Source organism: Pyrus communis, chromosome 4, assembly GCF_963583255.1.
Source record: "Pyrus communis chromosome 4, drPyrComm1.1, whole genome shotgun sequence".
NCBI classification, from domain to species: domain Eukaryota; kingdom Viridiplantae; phylum Streptophyta; class Magnoliopsida; order Rosales; family Rosaceae; genus Pyrus; species Pyrus communis.
The window spans coordinates 12,501,786-12,515,913 of record NC_084806.1 but is presented as its reverse complement, the minus strand read 5'-3'; the positions used below and the strand labels follow the sequence as shown (position 1 = coordinate 12,515,913).

At 35.8% G+C, this 14,128-nt stretch overlaps 3 protein-coding genes across 6 annotated transcripts; 2 read left to right on the top strand and 1 right to left on the bottom strand.

The window, feature by feature from the left end:
- Positions 1 to 1,730: 1,730 nt before the first annotated feature.
- Positions 1,731 to 2,711, top strand: LOC137731370 (transcription repressor OFP12-like). The gene has a single exon (XM_068470475.1). It carries the CDS (start codon positions 1,903 to 1,905, stop codon positions 2,656 to 2,658), a length of 756 nt encoding a protein of 251 aa, XP_068326576.1. The 5' UTR covers positions 1,731 to 1,902; the 3' UTR covers positions 2,659 to 2,711.
- A 6,673-nt stretch (positions 2,712 to 9,384) lies between these two features.
- LOC137731372 (preprotein translocase subunit SECE1-like) lies at positions 9,385 to 10,146 on the top strand. Its single transcript, XM_068470477.1, has one exon. The coding sequence runs from the start codon at positions 9,451 to 9,453 to the stop codon at positions 9,994 to 9,996; it is 546 nt and encodes a 181-aa protein (XP_068326578.1). The 5' UTR covers positions 9,385 to 9,450; the 3' UTR covers positions 9,997 to 10,146.
- Positions 10,147 to 10,417: 271 nt separating this feature from the next.
- LOC137731373 (prefoldin subunit 2-like) lies at positions 10,418 to 12,982 on the bottom strand. Of its 4 annotated transcripts, none has more exons than XM_068470481.1 (3): positions 12,835 to 12,962; positions 12,463 to 12,582; positions 10,418 to 11,104 (listed from the first exon to the last, which is right to left on the bottom strand). In XM_068470481.1, exon 3 carries the CDS (start codon positions 11,096 to 11,098, stop codon positions 10,649 to 10,651), a length of 450 nt encoding a protein of 149 aa, XP_068326582.1. In that variant the 5' UTR covers positions 11,099 to 11,104; positions 12,463 to 12,582; positions 12,835 to 12,962; the 3' UTR covers positions 10,418 to 10,648. The 4 variants fall into 4 exon arrangements, with proteins under 4 accessions (XP_068326582.1, XP_068326580.1, XP_068326581.1 ...); XM_068470479.1 differs by having other exon boundaries at positions 12,463 to 12,573; positions 12,835 to 12,956; XM_068470480.1 differs by having other exon boundaries at positions 12,463 to 12,680; positions 12,835 to 12,921.
- Between the last annotated feature and the right edge of the window lie 1,146 nt (positions 12,983 to 14,128).

The window sequence follows — 14,128 nt, the reverse complement described above, 5'->3', positions numbered from 1 at the left end:
AAGTATTGCTTCTAGAATTTTTTTTGCATAAATATTGGAATTCTCAACAGTGTAAGATCCCACGTCATCCGGGGGAGAGAAGGTGATGTGCCTTACATGTACATGTCCACCTCCTTATAGTAAGACATGTTTTGGGTGGAAACCCAAGAACAAATCCGTGAGGGAGTGGTCCAAAGCGGACAATATCTTGCTATGCGGACTAGGATGTGAAAATTTGGTATCAGAGCCACTCCCCGGCTGGAAGTGTGCCGACAAGGACGTCTGGCCCCTAAGGGGGGTGGATTGTAAGATCCCACATCGCCTGGGAGAGAGGAAGTGATGTGCCTTATATGTACAAACCCACCTCCTTATAGTAAGACGCGTTTTGGGTGGAAACCCAAGAACAAATCTGTGAGGACGTGGAAACCCAAGAACAAATCTGTGGAAACCCACCTCCTTATTGTTATTGATAAAAGTTTAATGTTTCTTCAAGTAATGTAAAATTTCCAATTAAGGGTGGTTGTAAGACCTTGAAATTAAGCTAAAATTGAAATTGATTAATTAACTATCATAACTCTCTCTTAGTAAGCTTTTCTTTTCTTGTTATAAATTGCTTGGCATCGCCATCCCACACCGAACATTCCTTGAGACAAAGCACATAGTAGCGAATAGTACGTAGTCTCCAAATATATAGTATTTATTGCAACTGGAATAAATGAAATCTCTGTGTATCCCACTTTAGCGCGGTAGAAGGATATGTGAATCCTTTACTAGAATTTGAGTTTTAATGTAAATTTGTAACATCAAGTAGGTGTTGCCATTTCAAGCTAAATTCTAAGTGGCCACTTTGTATGTAAAACAATAAATAAAAAGATGAATCTGGTTGATGGTCAATCAAGTTAGCATAAAGATTGAATGTGGTCACGGACATTTCATGTTGTGGATGTTGTGGATGTAGATTAGACTTCCCCAAAGTAGTTGCAAGTATATGAGAAAATTTGCAGTAGTGTGCGTGTATATGTATAGCTCGCTGAGATAAGATTGTTTTGTATCATATAAATCATGTACTAATAAATTAATTAACATATATAATCTAAGTTAATTAATAACTCGTTTGGATATGCTTTTAAAATGACTGAAAGCGCTTTTGGTGAAAATGTTTTTAGAACCAAGCCCTAGAAAAGCACTTAAAGTGCTTCCTAGAAGAAGCATATAATTTGATTTGTGCTTCTTGCAAAAAGCACTTTAAGAGCTTTTGGAATCCAAAAATATTTTCTCCAAAAAACGCTTTTATTATTATAAAAGCACATCCAAACTAGCCCATACAATTTTACATGAAAGCTTCTATATGGTTAACCTATATATACTCGTTCGTGTGCACTATAGCACTGCTTATATCCAAGGCTTTCACCCAACAAAAAAGAGCGAAGTTTTTCTTGCCATTCTAAAAGTAGAATTATTATGATGAGTAATATAATGATAATCACACAAACTAATCACGTTGTTGACCATCTTTCAGTACAGATGAATTCATATACAACATTATACAGGGCTTATTTTTTAATAGAGAGAGACGATGAATAAAGTGATCAGTTTTATACTTCTTGTAGCATTATTGTTGTCAATATGATATTAAATGAAGAAATAGAACAAAACAAAGAGAGAACCTTTGTTGTTTGGTAGGACCAAGAAAGAGAGAACAAAACACAAGAAAATCTCACGATTCTCACCTCCCTTCCCTCCCTGTCTTTAAGGACTTTTGTAGCGTGCTCTCTCTCTCTCTCACCAAATGAAAGCCAACTTATAAGGATTCCACCGTTTATTTCATCTCCAACTCTCATTCAGCTAACCCATATCCCCTAACTCACAGCAATAAACAACACACCCTCCTCTCGCTCATCTTCCTCTCCTATCTCTTAAACAATGTCAAAAATCATAGGCAAGAGCTTCCCCCTCTGCTTCCCCAATTTCATCAAATGCCTACCTACAATCCAAGCTCCGCCAGACCACGCCTCAAACGAATTAGACCACGAAAACCAGCCACAACGTTGCTCCACCACCAACACCTCATGTACATCGCTGATCATCAAGAACTTCAACTCCCTCTATAATGACTTCAACTTGATCAACTCATCATCAGACATCTCAACCTCCAAATCCCCCACAGCCTCCTCCTCCGCCGATGATGATCATTTCTACTCCTCCTCCGACTCAGACTCTGACCAGTACTCCCCTCCCGACTTTGCCACCATCTTCGCCTCTCAACGATTCTTCTTCTCCTCCCCGGGACAATCCAACTCCATCGTCGAATCTCCAGACACCACCACAAAACCCAAGTCGTCTCAGAAAAGAATGTTGGTCACCAAAGGTGTGCGCGTTTCCAAGTATTCCTCAAACCCTTACATGGATTTTCGGCTTTCAATGGAGGAAATGCTCGAAGCGAGTCGAGATCATATATCGGCAGGTGAATCAGGTGATCATGTTCATCATAGTACAAGCGATGACATGGAGTATTTACATGAGCTTCTCTTTTGCTACCTTTCCCTCAATCCGAAACACGCCCACAAGGACATTATCAATGCCTTCACCGACCTTCTCATCTGCCTACTGTGTGCTGAAGATTCATCACCACCAGCTTTGGTGGCCGATGACCGTCAAGAACAACCAGAAACTCATTAGTGGCGGCGAGACTAATTAACATTTTGCTCGTCTCTTTCAATGAATGTTTCATGTTTTATGTATGAGGACAAAGGAAAATACGTATTTTGATGATCACAAAACCAAGGAAGGCGTGGGATATGTTGAAGTCTCGAAATGTATGTTTATATATTTTTCTTGTAGTATCTCTTGATTATGTTATGTAAAAAAACGTTTTTAGGTTAACAATGTACTTTTTTGTGGTTGAATGTTCGTCACTGGGGCAATGGTATTGGTGACAAGAAAAGTATGGTTTACATTATTGGCCCTGTGGTGGTCCTTCTAAAATTAAGTCCCTGCATGTAAGGGGAGTTATCCACAAGTAACAACAAGGAGACTAAGTATTTCTTAATTAAAGGTATAAAGGATTTGAATAATTAACCACATCAAAGTTTTTCTTTTATCTCGAAATTTTATCCCACTTAGTTTTCTTTGAAAAAGTTATTTATCGGCCCACATCGTTACTGTGTAAGGCCTTCCTGTTGATTTGTTGCTTTTAAAAGTTTTGTATTTTAGATAGAAATGTTGTTGGTGTTCTTATTTATACTTTATGCTCCGTCGTTATGTAATTAGGCCGTATGTTCTTTTTTAAAAGACATAAGTATAGTTTTTTATTTTTGCATTTAAGTATGGATAATTTTTATACTATGCTATCTATATAATCTTGATGAAGGAATAAAACATCTTTTTAAATTAAAAAATATATATCACATCAAACAATCAAAAATAAAGTTTAATTTCTAAAGAAATAAGTTGTTATCTTCTGCCACCCCTATAACATGCATGAATGGGATGAAATATGGAACAATGCTGCCCAAGGAGAGTGATACATGTGTAGCCAATTAGGGGTGATTATGTATATTTTATTCAACACAGAACGTCTAGTAGCATGCGTGAATTGAACACTAAATTAATTATTGACGAGTTAAAGCTTAAGAAAACAAAAAAAAAGAAAAAAAAACATTTGCGTGTTGGAATTGATCACATCTTAACATGAAACAGTGAAGACGTGGTTTGCTAACACAGGCTAGTGAAAAACAAGAAATGATACAATAAGCATCACATCATTCATTTCTCGCCCGTGTAGCCAACCATTGGACACATCAATAAAAGTTTTATCAACCGTAGTTTTAACAAACTCTTACTCCAAACCAAGGTGCTGAAGATTACAAGTCATGATGTATTTAATAGGATATAGATTATAAAATCTGTTCTGGCTGATCCGAAAGTAATTCGATTATAAAATGAATATAGATATGAATTGGGCTGATCCGATCCTATAATAATCGACCCGATCCTATAATATAATTTTGATCTGACTTAATGTAACATATGTACATTAGAATCCCTAAATGACAAGGATTTATTATCATTACTATATTTTGTAATTATATTAGGATTATTTCTACATAAGGGTGTTATCAAACCTTTATATACATTGTAATTTTTACACACAATTAATCTAAGGAGTCATTATTCTACAGTATACTCTCTTTTTTATGGTATTCTACTATATACTTGATTTTTGTATTATTTATACTTTTGTGTAATGGTAATTTAAGTTTTTTATGCAATAAAAATACATTTATATCCTATTTTCTTATTATGCAACGTGAAAGTTTTGTTACTTAGTACTATGGTCTATTGATATTCATCTTCACTGGTAACTGAGAGATCTAAAGTTTCTCGCTAAACCGAAAGTCGAACCAAATTAGCCCATGCGAGGTATAGCTCATTCCCCCACCCCTTACTATAGAGAATGACGAATATTTTTATAATAAAAAAATGAAAGTTTTAGTTAAATATATAAAATAAATAATAAAAAAAATCTAATACTAATGATATTTTAATTTTTACTAATTTTAAATTAAATTCAATAGGGATTTGATTCGATACAAATCCAATACTAATCGGATATGAATCAATCTGTCAGATCTGAATTTGTTAATCCGATTATAAATGGGCCAATTTGAATTCGACTCGTTCGCATAGGTCACTTTACAAGACTATTTTTCGGAAAAGAAGGTAACGAAACTTTAGTCGGCTTGGAACGTCAGTTATATATGGGGCTTACTCAAAGCTTTATTAAAATGAAGATAAGAGTTATGGATGCAGCCAAGAAAAATTGCATGCTTTGATTGGACATTTGGACGGATCGATCATGCTTGACAATGATACATATATTATAGCTAAATCCACAAGAATTAAATCATAAAAAATAAGGTCCACTCTGTAAGCTGTGTACAAATATTTAGCAGAAGCATTGAGCAACCCAAAGCTTACAAGTGGTACAACAAGGTTAATTTTGATCAGTGTGGTTACACTGTTTTTTAAGCATAATCGAGAGATGGGGGAACAAAGTAAAGAGGATCCAAAGAAAGTGTACCCCAACAACTACAAGAAAAGAAGGAAATATTGTTTTCTTATTATTTTATACTATACACTTATTCCTAAAGTTGGTTGGTTTAGGTAAGGTTAACACCAGACCATTTGTCTTAAGTGTATGATCTGCATCATTTTAAGACGGAAATTATTCCGCTCCTTACATGTAATAGTAATTCATCTTTTAAAAACGATATGACATTATTTTCTTTCTAATCAGCACCATTCATTTTAATATGAATAGAAAAAAAATTATGGTTCATTGTGAAGATATAATTTGTTACTAAAATAGTCGATTTGTTCGACACATGATTAATCAAACAATTTTTAAATTGCATAAATTTTTATAAGAGGTATTTGTTGATTTGTTCCCTAAACTTGTATGAAGCTGCCAATTCCCTTCCTCCAGAACTTTAATTTTAGTCGATTACTCCTTTGAACTTTTATAATTAGCCAATTTGCCCCTTAAACTTTAATTTTAGTTGATTACCCCCCCCCAAAAAAAACTTTTATAAATGGCCAATTCCAACCTAGCGTTAGATTTTAAAAAAATTCATTCAATTTTTCTTCAATCCAATTTTCCATCCTTTTTGCTCTCATACAATTGTTATGTGCTATTTCCGTGATCAAGATGGATAAAAATTTGAAAGAAAATTTTTAAAATCTAACGCCATGGGAGAAATTGGCTATTTATAAAAGTTCAGGGAGTAATTGGCTAAAATTGAAGTTCAAAGAGGAAATTGACTAATTATAAAAGTTCAAATGGGTAATCGGTTAAAATTAAAGTTCAAGAGGGGATTGGCAGCTCCATACAAATTCAGAGAGAAAATCAACAAATATGCTTTTTTATAAGTATGTTTAATAAATAATAATAAAGAGAATTAATAGAATACAAAAGTTAACACCAGACCATATATCTTGAGTTAATAATTTGTTACTAAAATAGTCGATTTGTTCGATACTTTAATTTCACGATTTCCAGCATGTGGGTTGTAGGTGGAGATGAGCAGAACTGAAAAATAATAAAATGTAAACTGAATAAGGCCAAGTTGGAGAGAGAGAGGCATAAACGACTAGGCCAAATTAACACACACACACACACACACACACACACACACAATCATGTAGGAGAATCTTCATGACACTGCCTAGCTAATTAGCTACGTATGCTGTTCTTAATTTTACTTTTCAGAAAAAGGTTTGTTTAATTATTTGGACAAAAATACAAAAAGAGGGACAAGATCAAGATTCTTTGTGACAATTTTAATTAGTCATGCTTGTAATTAACAATTGGGGAATATGGTAGACATTAGAATCTATGTTGTGCTTAGATATGATAAAAAGTTGAGAACCATATGCATACACACATAGAATATTATTAAGTCAAAGTTTGCATGTTTTAGCATTCAAAACAACTTCATATCACGTCCAAAAAGAAAATTTCATAATTTCATGATGGATAAAATTGAAGGAAGGAGAGGTATTACTTTAAAATCAATTGCCAATGAGAGTGAAGTCCTTGCAAGATTGAAGGAATTAACCTTAATTTTCTTCACATTTTCACAAACTCTCGTGTTTGATGAATTATCGAGTCTAACATAAACTCAAATTTTAATTGAGTGACGTAAAGTATATGTGGTTGCATGTTAGCTTCAAATGTTGTATGCATGAACTCCAAAATAAGTCTGTTGCATTCTAGGTCAATTAATGAACTTATCTCATTGGATGTTAGTTATATTCATCACACATAAGATGATATATGAATGTGGTCTATATTAGAGTGCACTTGGGACTGAAAACTAAAATGTAAACACAGACAAAACCAGACTGCACCAAACAATTTAGTTTTTGCGATTTTGAAACAGTTTTGGTTTGAAACCGAACCGAAAACTAAAATATCAATTTGTTTTCAGTTCCTAATATTTGGAACCGAACCGCATGATATAAAAAATATTTAATTTAATTAGAAAATTAGGTGTTGGGATTTAATTGTTTATTTGGTGGAGTCCATACATGAATTTGGATTTGGATACTTGAATTTTAGTATAGTGGATATTGGTTGCTGGGATTTATCTTTTCCTTTTGATTTTAAAGCAAACTCTAAAGGAATTTCCTTGAATTTTAGTATAGTAGTTATCAATTTTGGTTTTACTTACTGTAACTTATGCTTCTATCCTGTTTGGAAGCCAAATCAAACTAAAAAAAAAAACTATGAAATAAAATTTATTAAAAAAAAAAGGTTGGGAACTCCAAATCGAAATTAAAATCGTTTGAAATCGAACCGAATCAAAATCGAATAGTTCGGTTTCACTTTGATTTTTACTCTCGTACCAAACTGAACTACCAAAATAAATTTTGATTTTGATTTCAGTTTACTCCAAAATTGAACCGCACCAAACCCTACCCATCCCTCTAAATATATGGTATCTCTATCATTAGTCAATCAAAAAAAAAAAAAAAAAAAAAAAACAAAACGGAAGACTACAAACTTGGAGAAACAACCAAACACTAAATGTAGAAGATGATAATATTGTACATTTTGACAATCAAATAATACAAAAAGAATGCAATAGCAGGAGAGCAGGAATAGTGTTGTGAGGATTGTCGGGTTATGGATGTTCACATCACATCTCAATCAACTCGACTCAATGTTATGGATGATCACATCACATCTCAATCAACTCGACTCGATGATTTTCTTAGGGATCTTTCCCATGGACCCCATGATTTGGATTAAATGTCTAAACTCCACACATGCAATATACCTGTATATGTATAGTACACATACGTATATATCATTAGCTTTTAGCAAGTATTCCGCTCCACTGGTCATCAAGCGAGACATGTTATTACTCGCATATATACCACACACATTTACTACATATGTTTTAGGCAACTTTAACGAAAAACTCTCAGTACTATTCATTTTAACGAAAAATCACATTTTTCACTAAAAAGTCAATCGTGGTATTATACATTTTACCCTTTATTTTATCTTTATCGTTAAAACTCAAAGTTTTCAAACTCTTTTCATTAGTTTTTCTTTATGTTTTATCCACTTGTAACTCAAAATGAGCCTAAAAACCTATAGGTGATAGGCGATATTTGATGAATATACGTATTATATATATCCGCGATTTACGGGTAATACCTGATCCCAATCCATGAACGTGGAGCATGTCCCTTCAAAAGGAGGTACAATATATCTATAGTTGTACAGAAAACCCCCAATGCACTTAGAGGTAGACTCATTAACTGTATAGTAAAGTAGTTTGTATTACTCTTATTTAAACAGCTAGCACTGCCACAGAGAGAGAGAGGAGAGAGGGACTGTTGGAGGCTATGCCAATGGAGGATGCACTTCCATTCAAATACAGCAAAGTATCTGACAAAACTTGAATTTGCTTCAATATCCTTTGCTTTTTTTTGTTGTCTGACTCTGATGGAAGCTATTTACATGTCCTTCAGTTTCATGAATCGTGGCTATAATTGTACGTTTGGTTTTCGTCGGAAATGGCATGGAGAAATCTTCTGTCGCTTCTCCTGTAGGCCATGCATCTTGTTTGCATGCATCAAGACACTTCTCACGTTGCATATGCTACAGTATCACGTCAAATCGAAGCCGGCACAAGCGTTTGTGAAGTGAGTTATGAATGGCTCGTATAAATGTTCAGAAAAGGGTGCAGGGTGATAAAACTTGAAGGGCGGTGCCTCTTTCAACTCGTGAAAAGTGATACGATTTCTTACAAGTCCTTCCACAGTTTGACCCTTCTTCTATCTGAGACTTTACCATTCAAATCCCACAACTCCGGCAACTACTATTATTGACTTTTGAATCTCGAAAATACGAATAATTTCAATAGTGCATGATATATATATATATATATATATATATATATATTTTTTTTTTTTGTTTTTTTGTTTTTTTGTTTTTTTGTTTTTATGTTCTTGTTGATTGTTGTTCGGTGTTTTACCTTTAAAATACAATGTTTCTTCATGATTAACACATATCGAGTGGTGTCACCGGTTACTTTTAATCGAATTCAGACTTGAATTACAAATTAACACAATGTAACCTGTTAAGATATCGAGTTAACGTAAACACGAGTCCTTTGAAGCTCAACTTCCATGTAATGCACAAAAAAATGTGTGCCGTGCGACCAAAGTTTGGGCCTGAAAGGCTCAGCTTAACAGGATAGAACAGAAAAACTGAACTCTGGGCTCCAAAACAGAGCCCAAGTACGACCCGACCCAGTAAACAAGTACCCATGATGGACCCCACAAACCTAAAATTCCTAGTGAAAAAAATGATGAAAAAAAAACCCTAACATCCGCCATCATCCAAATTCAGTCTGACCAGGTACCAGTACCACCACCCAGAAACACCAAAACATGGCTCTACGCATGTTCGTACAGTTCCCGGTTACCTCACCTTTCCCGCCACCCACAAAATCCGGTCACCTGAACTCATCCGTACGGTTGAAACCTCCATGTGCCGGTAGCCACTCAACTCCCCTATCCCAACCCAGACGGCCCGTAACACAGAAGAACAGAAGGCAATCATTTGTCAAAGCCGTCGACGAAAGCCAGGCGAATTCCGAGTCCGGCGCCGAATCGGTGAGCACCCAAGACAAAGAATCGGCCGCGGAAGGAGAATCGGCCGCTAGTCAACCCGTCGAGTTGAGCGAGTTGGGGAAGGAGATCAAGGCGGCGATGCAGAAGAGGAAGGAGGAGAAAGAGGGGGACTTTTTGAGCGGAGTGGTGGAGGAGGTAAGGGAGATCGAGTGGCCGGCGTTCGCTAAGGTGTTGGGGACCACCGGGGTGGTTCTTGCGGTCATTGCCGGTTCCAGCGTCGTGTTACTCACTGTCAATGCCATTTTGGCTGAGTTTTCCGATCAGGTTTTCGCGGGGAGAGGAGTTCAGGATTTTTTCAGCTGAGAGTGAGAGATGTGAGAATGTTAGGTTCAAGGGCCCGCAGACCGGACCCGGCCCATATGGTGTGTTTATGGAAAGAGAGAATCAAATACTCAATAGCATTCATTGTATAATTTGGATTATTCAAAATTGGCTAAATCATGATTTGTCTGCCTTGCGCTTTTTTGTTCAAATCGTCGCAATTTAACTCGTGTAGTTTACTAATTGTTATAATTTAACTCGTGTAATTTACTAATTGTTGCAATTCGAGGACAAGCTTAATGTTATCGGCTTTTCCAGCATAATTTAAACGTGCAGTGCTAGTTTCATTCATAGATTGACGGAATTTACTTACTGTCCTTGCACCGCAACAATTAACAAATTAACATAGATTAAATTGCAATAATTGAAACCAAAGTAGAACTTCACTAAAATTACCGAGATAAAAAAACTCATACTTTCGCCTTAAAATTTTGTGCTTTCGCCCTTAAATTCTTACGAAAGAAAGAGAAGCATAGTTAAATAGGGTACAATGTACATACTCTCAATAATTCAGTGCCATAATTGTAATTTGCTAACCATTCTACCACCTGATACGCTTGAAAAACACATCTAAGAAGTTCGCGACAACAAAACAAAGGTGGTGGAAGACCATTAAAAGTACAATCCTCATCATTCATCCGCTTCCACCGGCAGGGCCAACCAGGACTCCCTGAGCAGTCCCTTCTTTCCTAGCGCTATCATCCTTCTCCTCACCCTGCTCCTTCCGTATCCTGATCTTGTACTTAGCCTCAAAATCAGAGATTTCCTTTTTCTTCTTCTCCAATGCCTCATTCAGCCTCGCAATAACCTCCTCAATACCTTCTTTGTTGCGCTGCACGGCTGGCAGGACCTCCTTGATGGTTCTCTCCACCAGAACACCTCCAATCATCCGGTAGCATCGCCTGGACGGATCAAGTGGCTGGATGGCATTGATGACCAGTGAGTGCTCGCTCGCTTCCATCTCTAGCTCAGTAATTTTCGAGTAGATTTGGTTGAGCTCAGACCTCATATCAGCAAACTTATTTGCAACGGCTTGTTCATTTACATATTCCTTTTGATCCCTTTCAGCTCTACTAGTGGCCATGATTCCCTACAAATGATGGAGCAACGAAATTCAAGAGTAGGAAGAATTGACGCAAACACAATTTCACTAGCTAAGATAGATCAAAACAAAAGGGCATACAGTATATCACATTTAGCAGAAACCCCATAGCTTCTGCTTCTTGGTTATTGTAATGTACACAATTTATTAAAAGAAACAAACATTAAAATTGCAGCTGCATCTACATTAGTCATACACAACGTTCATATGCTCCTTGGGTAATGCAAACCGACTGCATTTAGTTAAGGGAGAAAAATTAACCTCAAAGCTAAAACAGAATGTTACAACTGGGTAACAATTTTTTAACATGATAGACCACCGGTGAGTTTATTTAGTATGAGTTTTGTTCCAGTTGCAACCATAATTGGTATGACTATCCCCAACTAAGGATGCAAAATGACAGCAACCCTCCAATGCAAATTTTATATTGTTGACTAATCTATATCCAGCACACTTGCACTACACATACACATACGTAAAATCTGCTGTCAACTTATCATAAACTCCTTGATCAAATGTTGTTATCTAAAGGAAACAATATGTGGTAGCAGTTATTGAATAGAAAACATATAAGTAATCAATGTATTCTGTGAATCTTCTATAGTATGCTTCCACTACATATGCAGATACATAGAATCTGCTGTTAGCAACTCCTCGACCACATGATTTTTTCCAAATGTTACATATCAAGGCAAACAATGGCCTGGATGAGCATGACTACTATGTTTGATACATTGAGTTACAACTTGTTCGCCGGTAATAACTTAACTAGGAATTTTAGTCGAGTCTATCTTTAACCCTAAAGTATCTTGAACTGGAATTTGAAGCTGTACATAATAACCAGAATAAAAAATGTTTCAAAAATAATTGGTTCAACCAATTTATTAACAAACAGTTCTTTACTAAACCTAAAAGCATCGAAATTACTTAGCTGTTCCTATATCTCTACCTAGATCAAAATGAAGCCGGAATAAAGAAGCAGGTTACAACTGCACTTTCTTCTTGAAGAGTAAATTTCCCCTCCCTGTCCTACGATTTTTCTGAACATACCAAGCCCAACTATGCATACTGAAATTGACACAGTGCAATATATAAACAGGGAAATCCAACAAAAAAAACATAAGCTAAAATCCACTAGCAATCTGGAATCCATCACAAGTAGATCGAAATATCACCACAATGGTGTATGAATTCCATTTTCAAATTCTATACAAGCTCAGAAAACATATATATGCAATAACCGGGCATTGGTTTTTCAATATCTTTAAATTTTTCAAGAACTTGAAGAAATTTTTTGATGTCGATTGTATAGTTTTTCATAAATTCACATATAATATGATACTTACCAATGTTTGATGCGAAAAATGTTGTTTCTTTGTCTACTTTATGCAGTTTCAGGAGGCCGAATCCAGAACCAGAGTTCGAATCGAATACAACAATAAAACTTAGGGCTATTCCTGCAGATACTGAAAAGTCATAACCATCTAATATTCCAACTTAAACACAAAATCGTAGCTACCCAAACACTCCCTTTTCTCCTTATTCAGATCACGGCAACACAAACCTTCACCAAACAAAATCCGTGTTCTTAGCGCAGTTAAACCCAATCAGTTATTAATTTTGATTAAATTTAACAGAAATCAGAGGTTTCGAAACCCTATGATCCTACTTCAAATGAGAAGAAGGTGAAGTAAACATCCATGGCGAAGAAAGCGTACCTGAGTGGTGGCGCGGAGAAACTGTTGAGAAGACGGCTGCTCCGTAGACTTCAGGGAGAGTGGCAGCGAAGGAGGAAGCGAATGACGAAGCAAAGCTGCTCAAATGCGGTTCGGCACAGCGAGTATTTTACTAGTTTATTTGGCTTAATTGCACAAATACCCCGTGTAGTTTACTCAATTATCACTTTCATACTTATATTTGTTGTATTTTCATTCTTCTATCTTCAACTCCAAATAGCACCGTTACTCATAGGACGTTTTATGAGTACGGTGACGTGAGTCACCCCGGTGTACCATTCACGTGTTGTAATAAGAGAGAAGATGATACAGTCAATATGTTATACTTATGGGTGTATTAATAAACCAACGTGTTAAAATTTGAAAGAAACAATAACATCACGTAACCGTGTTTCAGATCTACAAATAAATTTTCATGTTCTTATAGCGCTCATCAAGACTTTAAGCGTCTCCAATGACATATCCTGGGTCATATCATATAATAGTGTAGTTAGAAAACCAACTCATGACCATAAAAGATCATGGACATGAAATAGATTATTTATTGCATTATATCTAAAAGGTTCACAAAAAGAAATGAAAGTGATGTTCAAATTCAGTAACTCAATAAAAACACAAAGGATAAGTCTATACACATGTCAAACTATAATTACTCAAGTGTTGCTGCATAAAAAATTAACATGTAAAAACTCATATGCATACAGTTAGCATAACCTTTTGCCACATTATATCCATTGAAAATACTCACAAAAATAAATGAAACCTCCATTGATGATGATATTTTGAACTCGTCATTCCTGAAACCTAACAAAATTCCACATGACAAGTCATTTTTAAACCAATTTTGAACATGGAAAGTACCTTGTGCATCTCTAGCGAAGAAATACTTTGCCAGTTCCATCGCATATGGAAGTCCCTTGAATCCCTCCAAGATGATGGTCTTGAGGTGCAAAGACAAACAAACATGCACGAAAGCCGGTGGATTGAACTGCCCGCTTCTTTGTTCCAATTTGCCAAGACTAAGGTCGAGACGAATATGTTGTAGATTAGGTGCTCTGTGGAACACGTTTATTAGAAATTTGCAGTCAAACACATTTATTAGACATTATTAAATGCAAGCAAATTGCAATCATCATATTCATCAGGAGCTACAAGAGACAAGTATTCAGCACTGGAAAACTCTCTTTACTAATGAAGTGAATAGCCCAACGCTACCTCTGAGTTATTTCAGGAGTAAAGATGTTCAAATCCGGACCGTCTTTTGGAAAATATCCCC

Coding starts and splice junctions, on each gene's coding strand:
- LOC137731370 (XM_068470475.1), top strand. CDS start 1,903: ATGTCAAAAATCATAGGCAAGAGCTTCCCCCTCTGCTTCCCCAATTTC.
- LOC137731372 (XM_068470477.1), top strand. CDS start 9,451: ATGGCTCTACGCATGTTCGTACAGTTCCCGGTTACCTCACCTTTCCCG.
- LOC137731373 (XM_068470478.1), bottom strand. CDS start 11,098: ATGGCCACTAGTAGAGCTGAAAGGGATCAAAAGGAATATGTAAATGAA.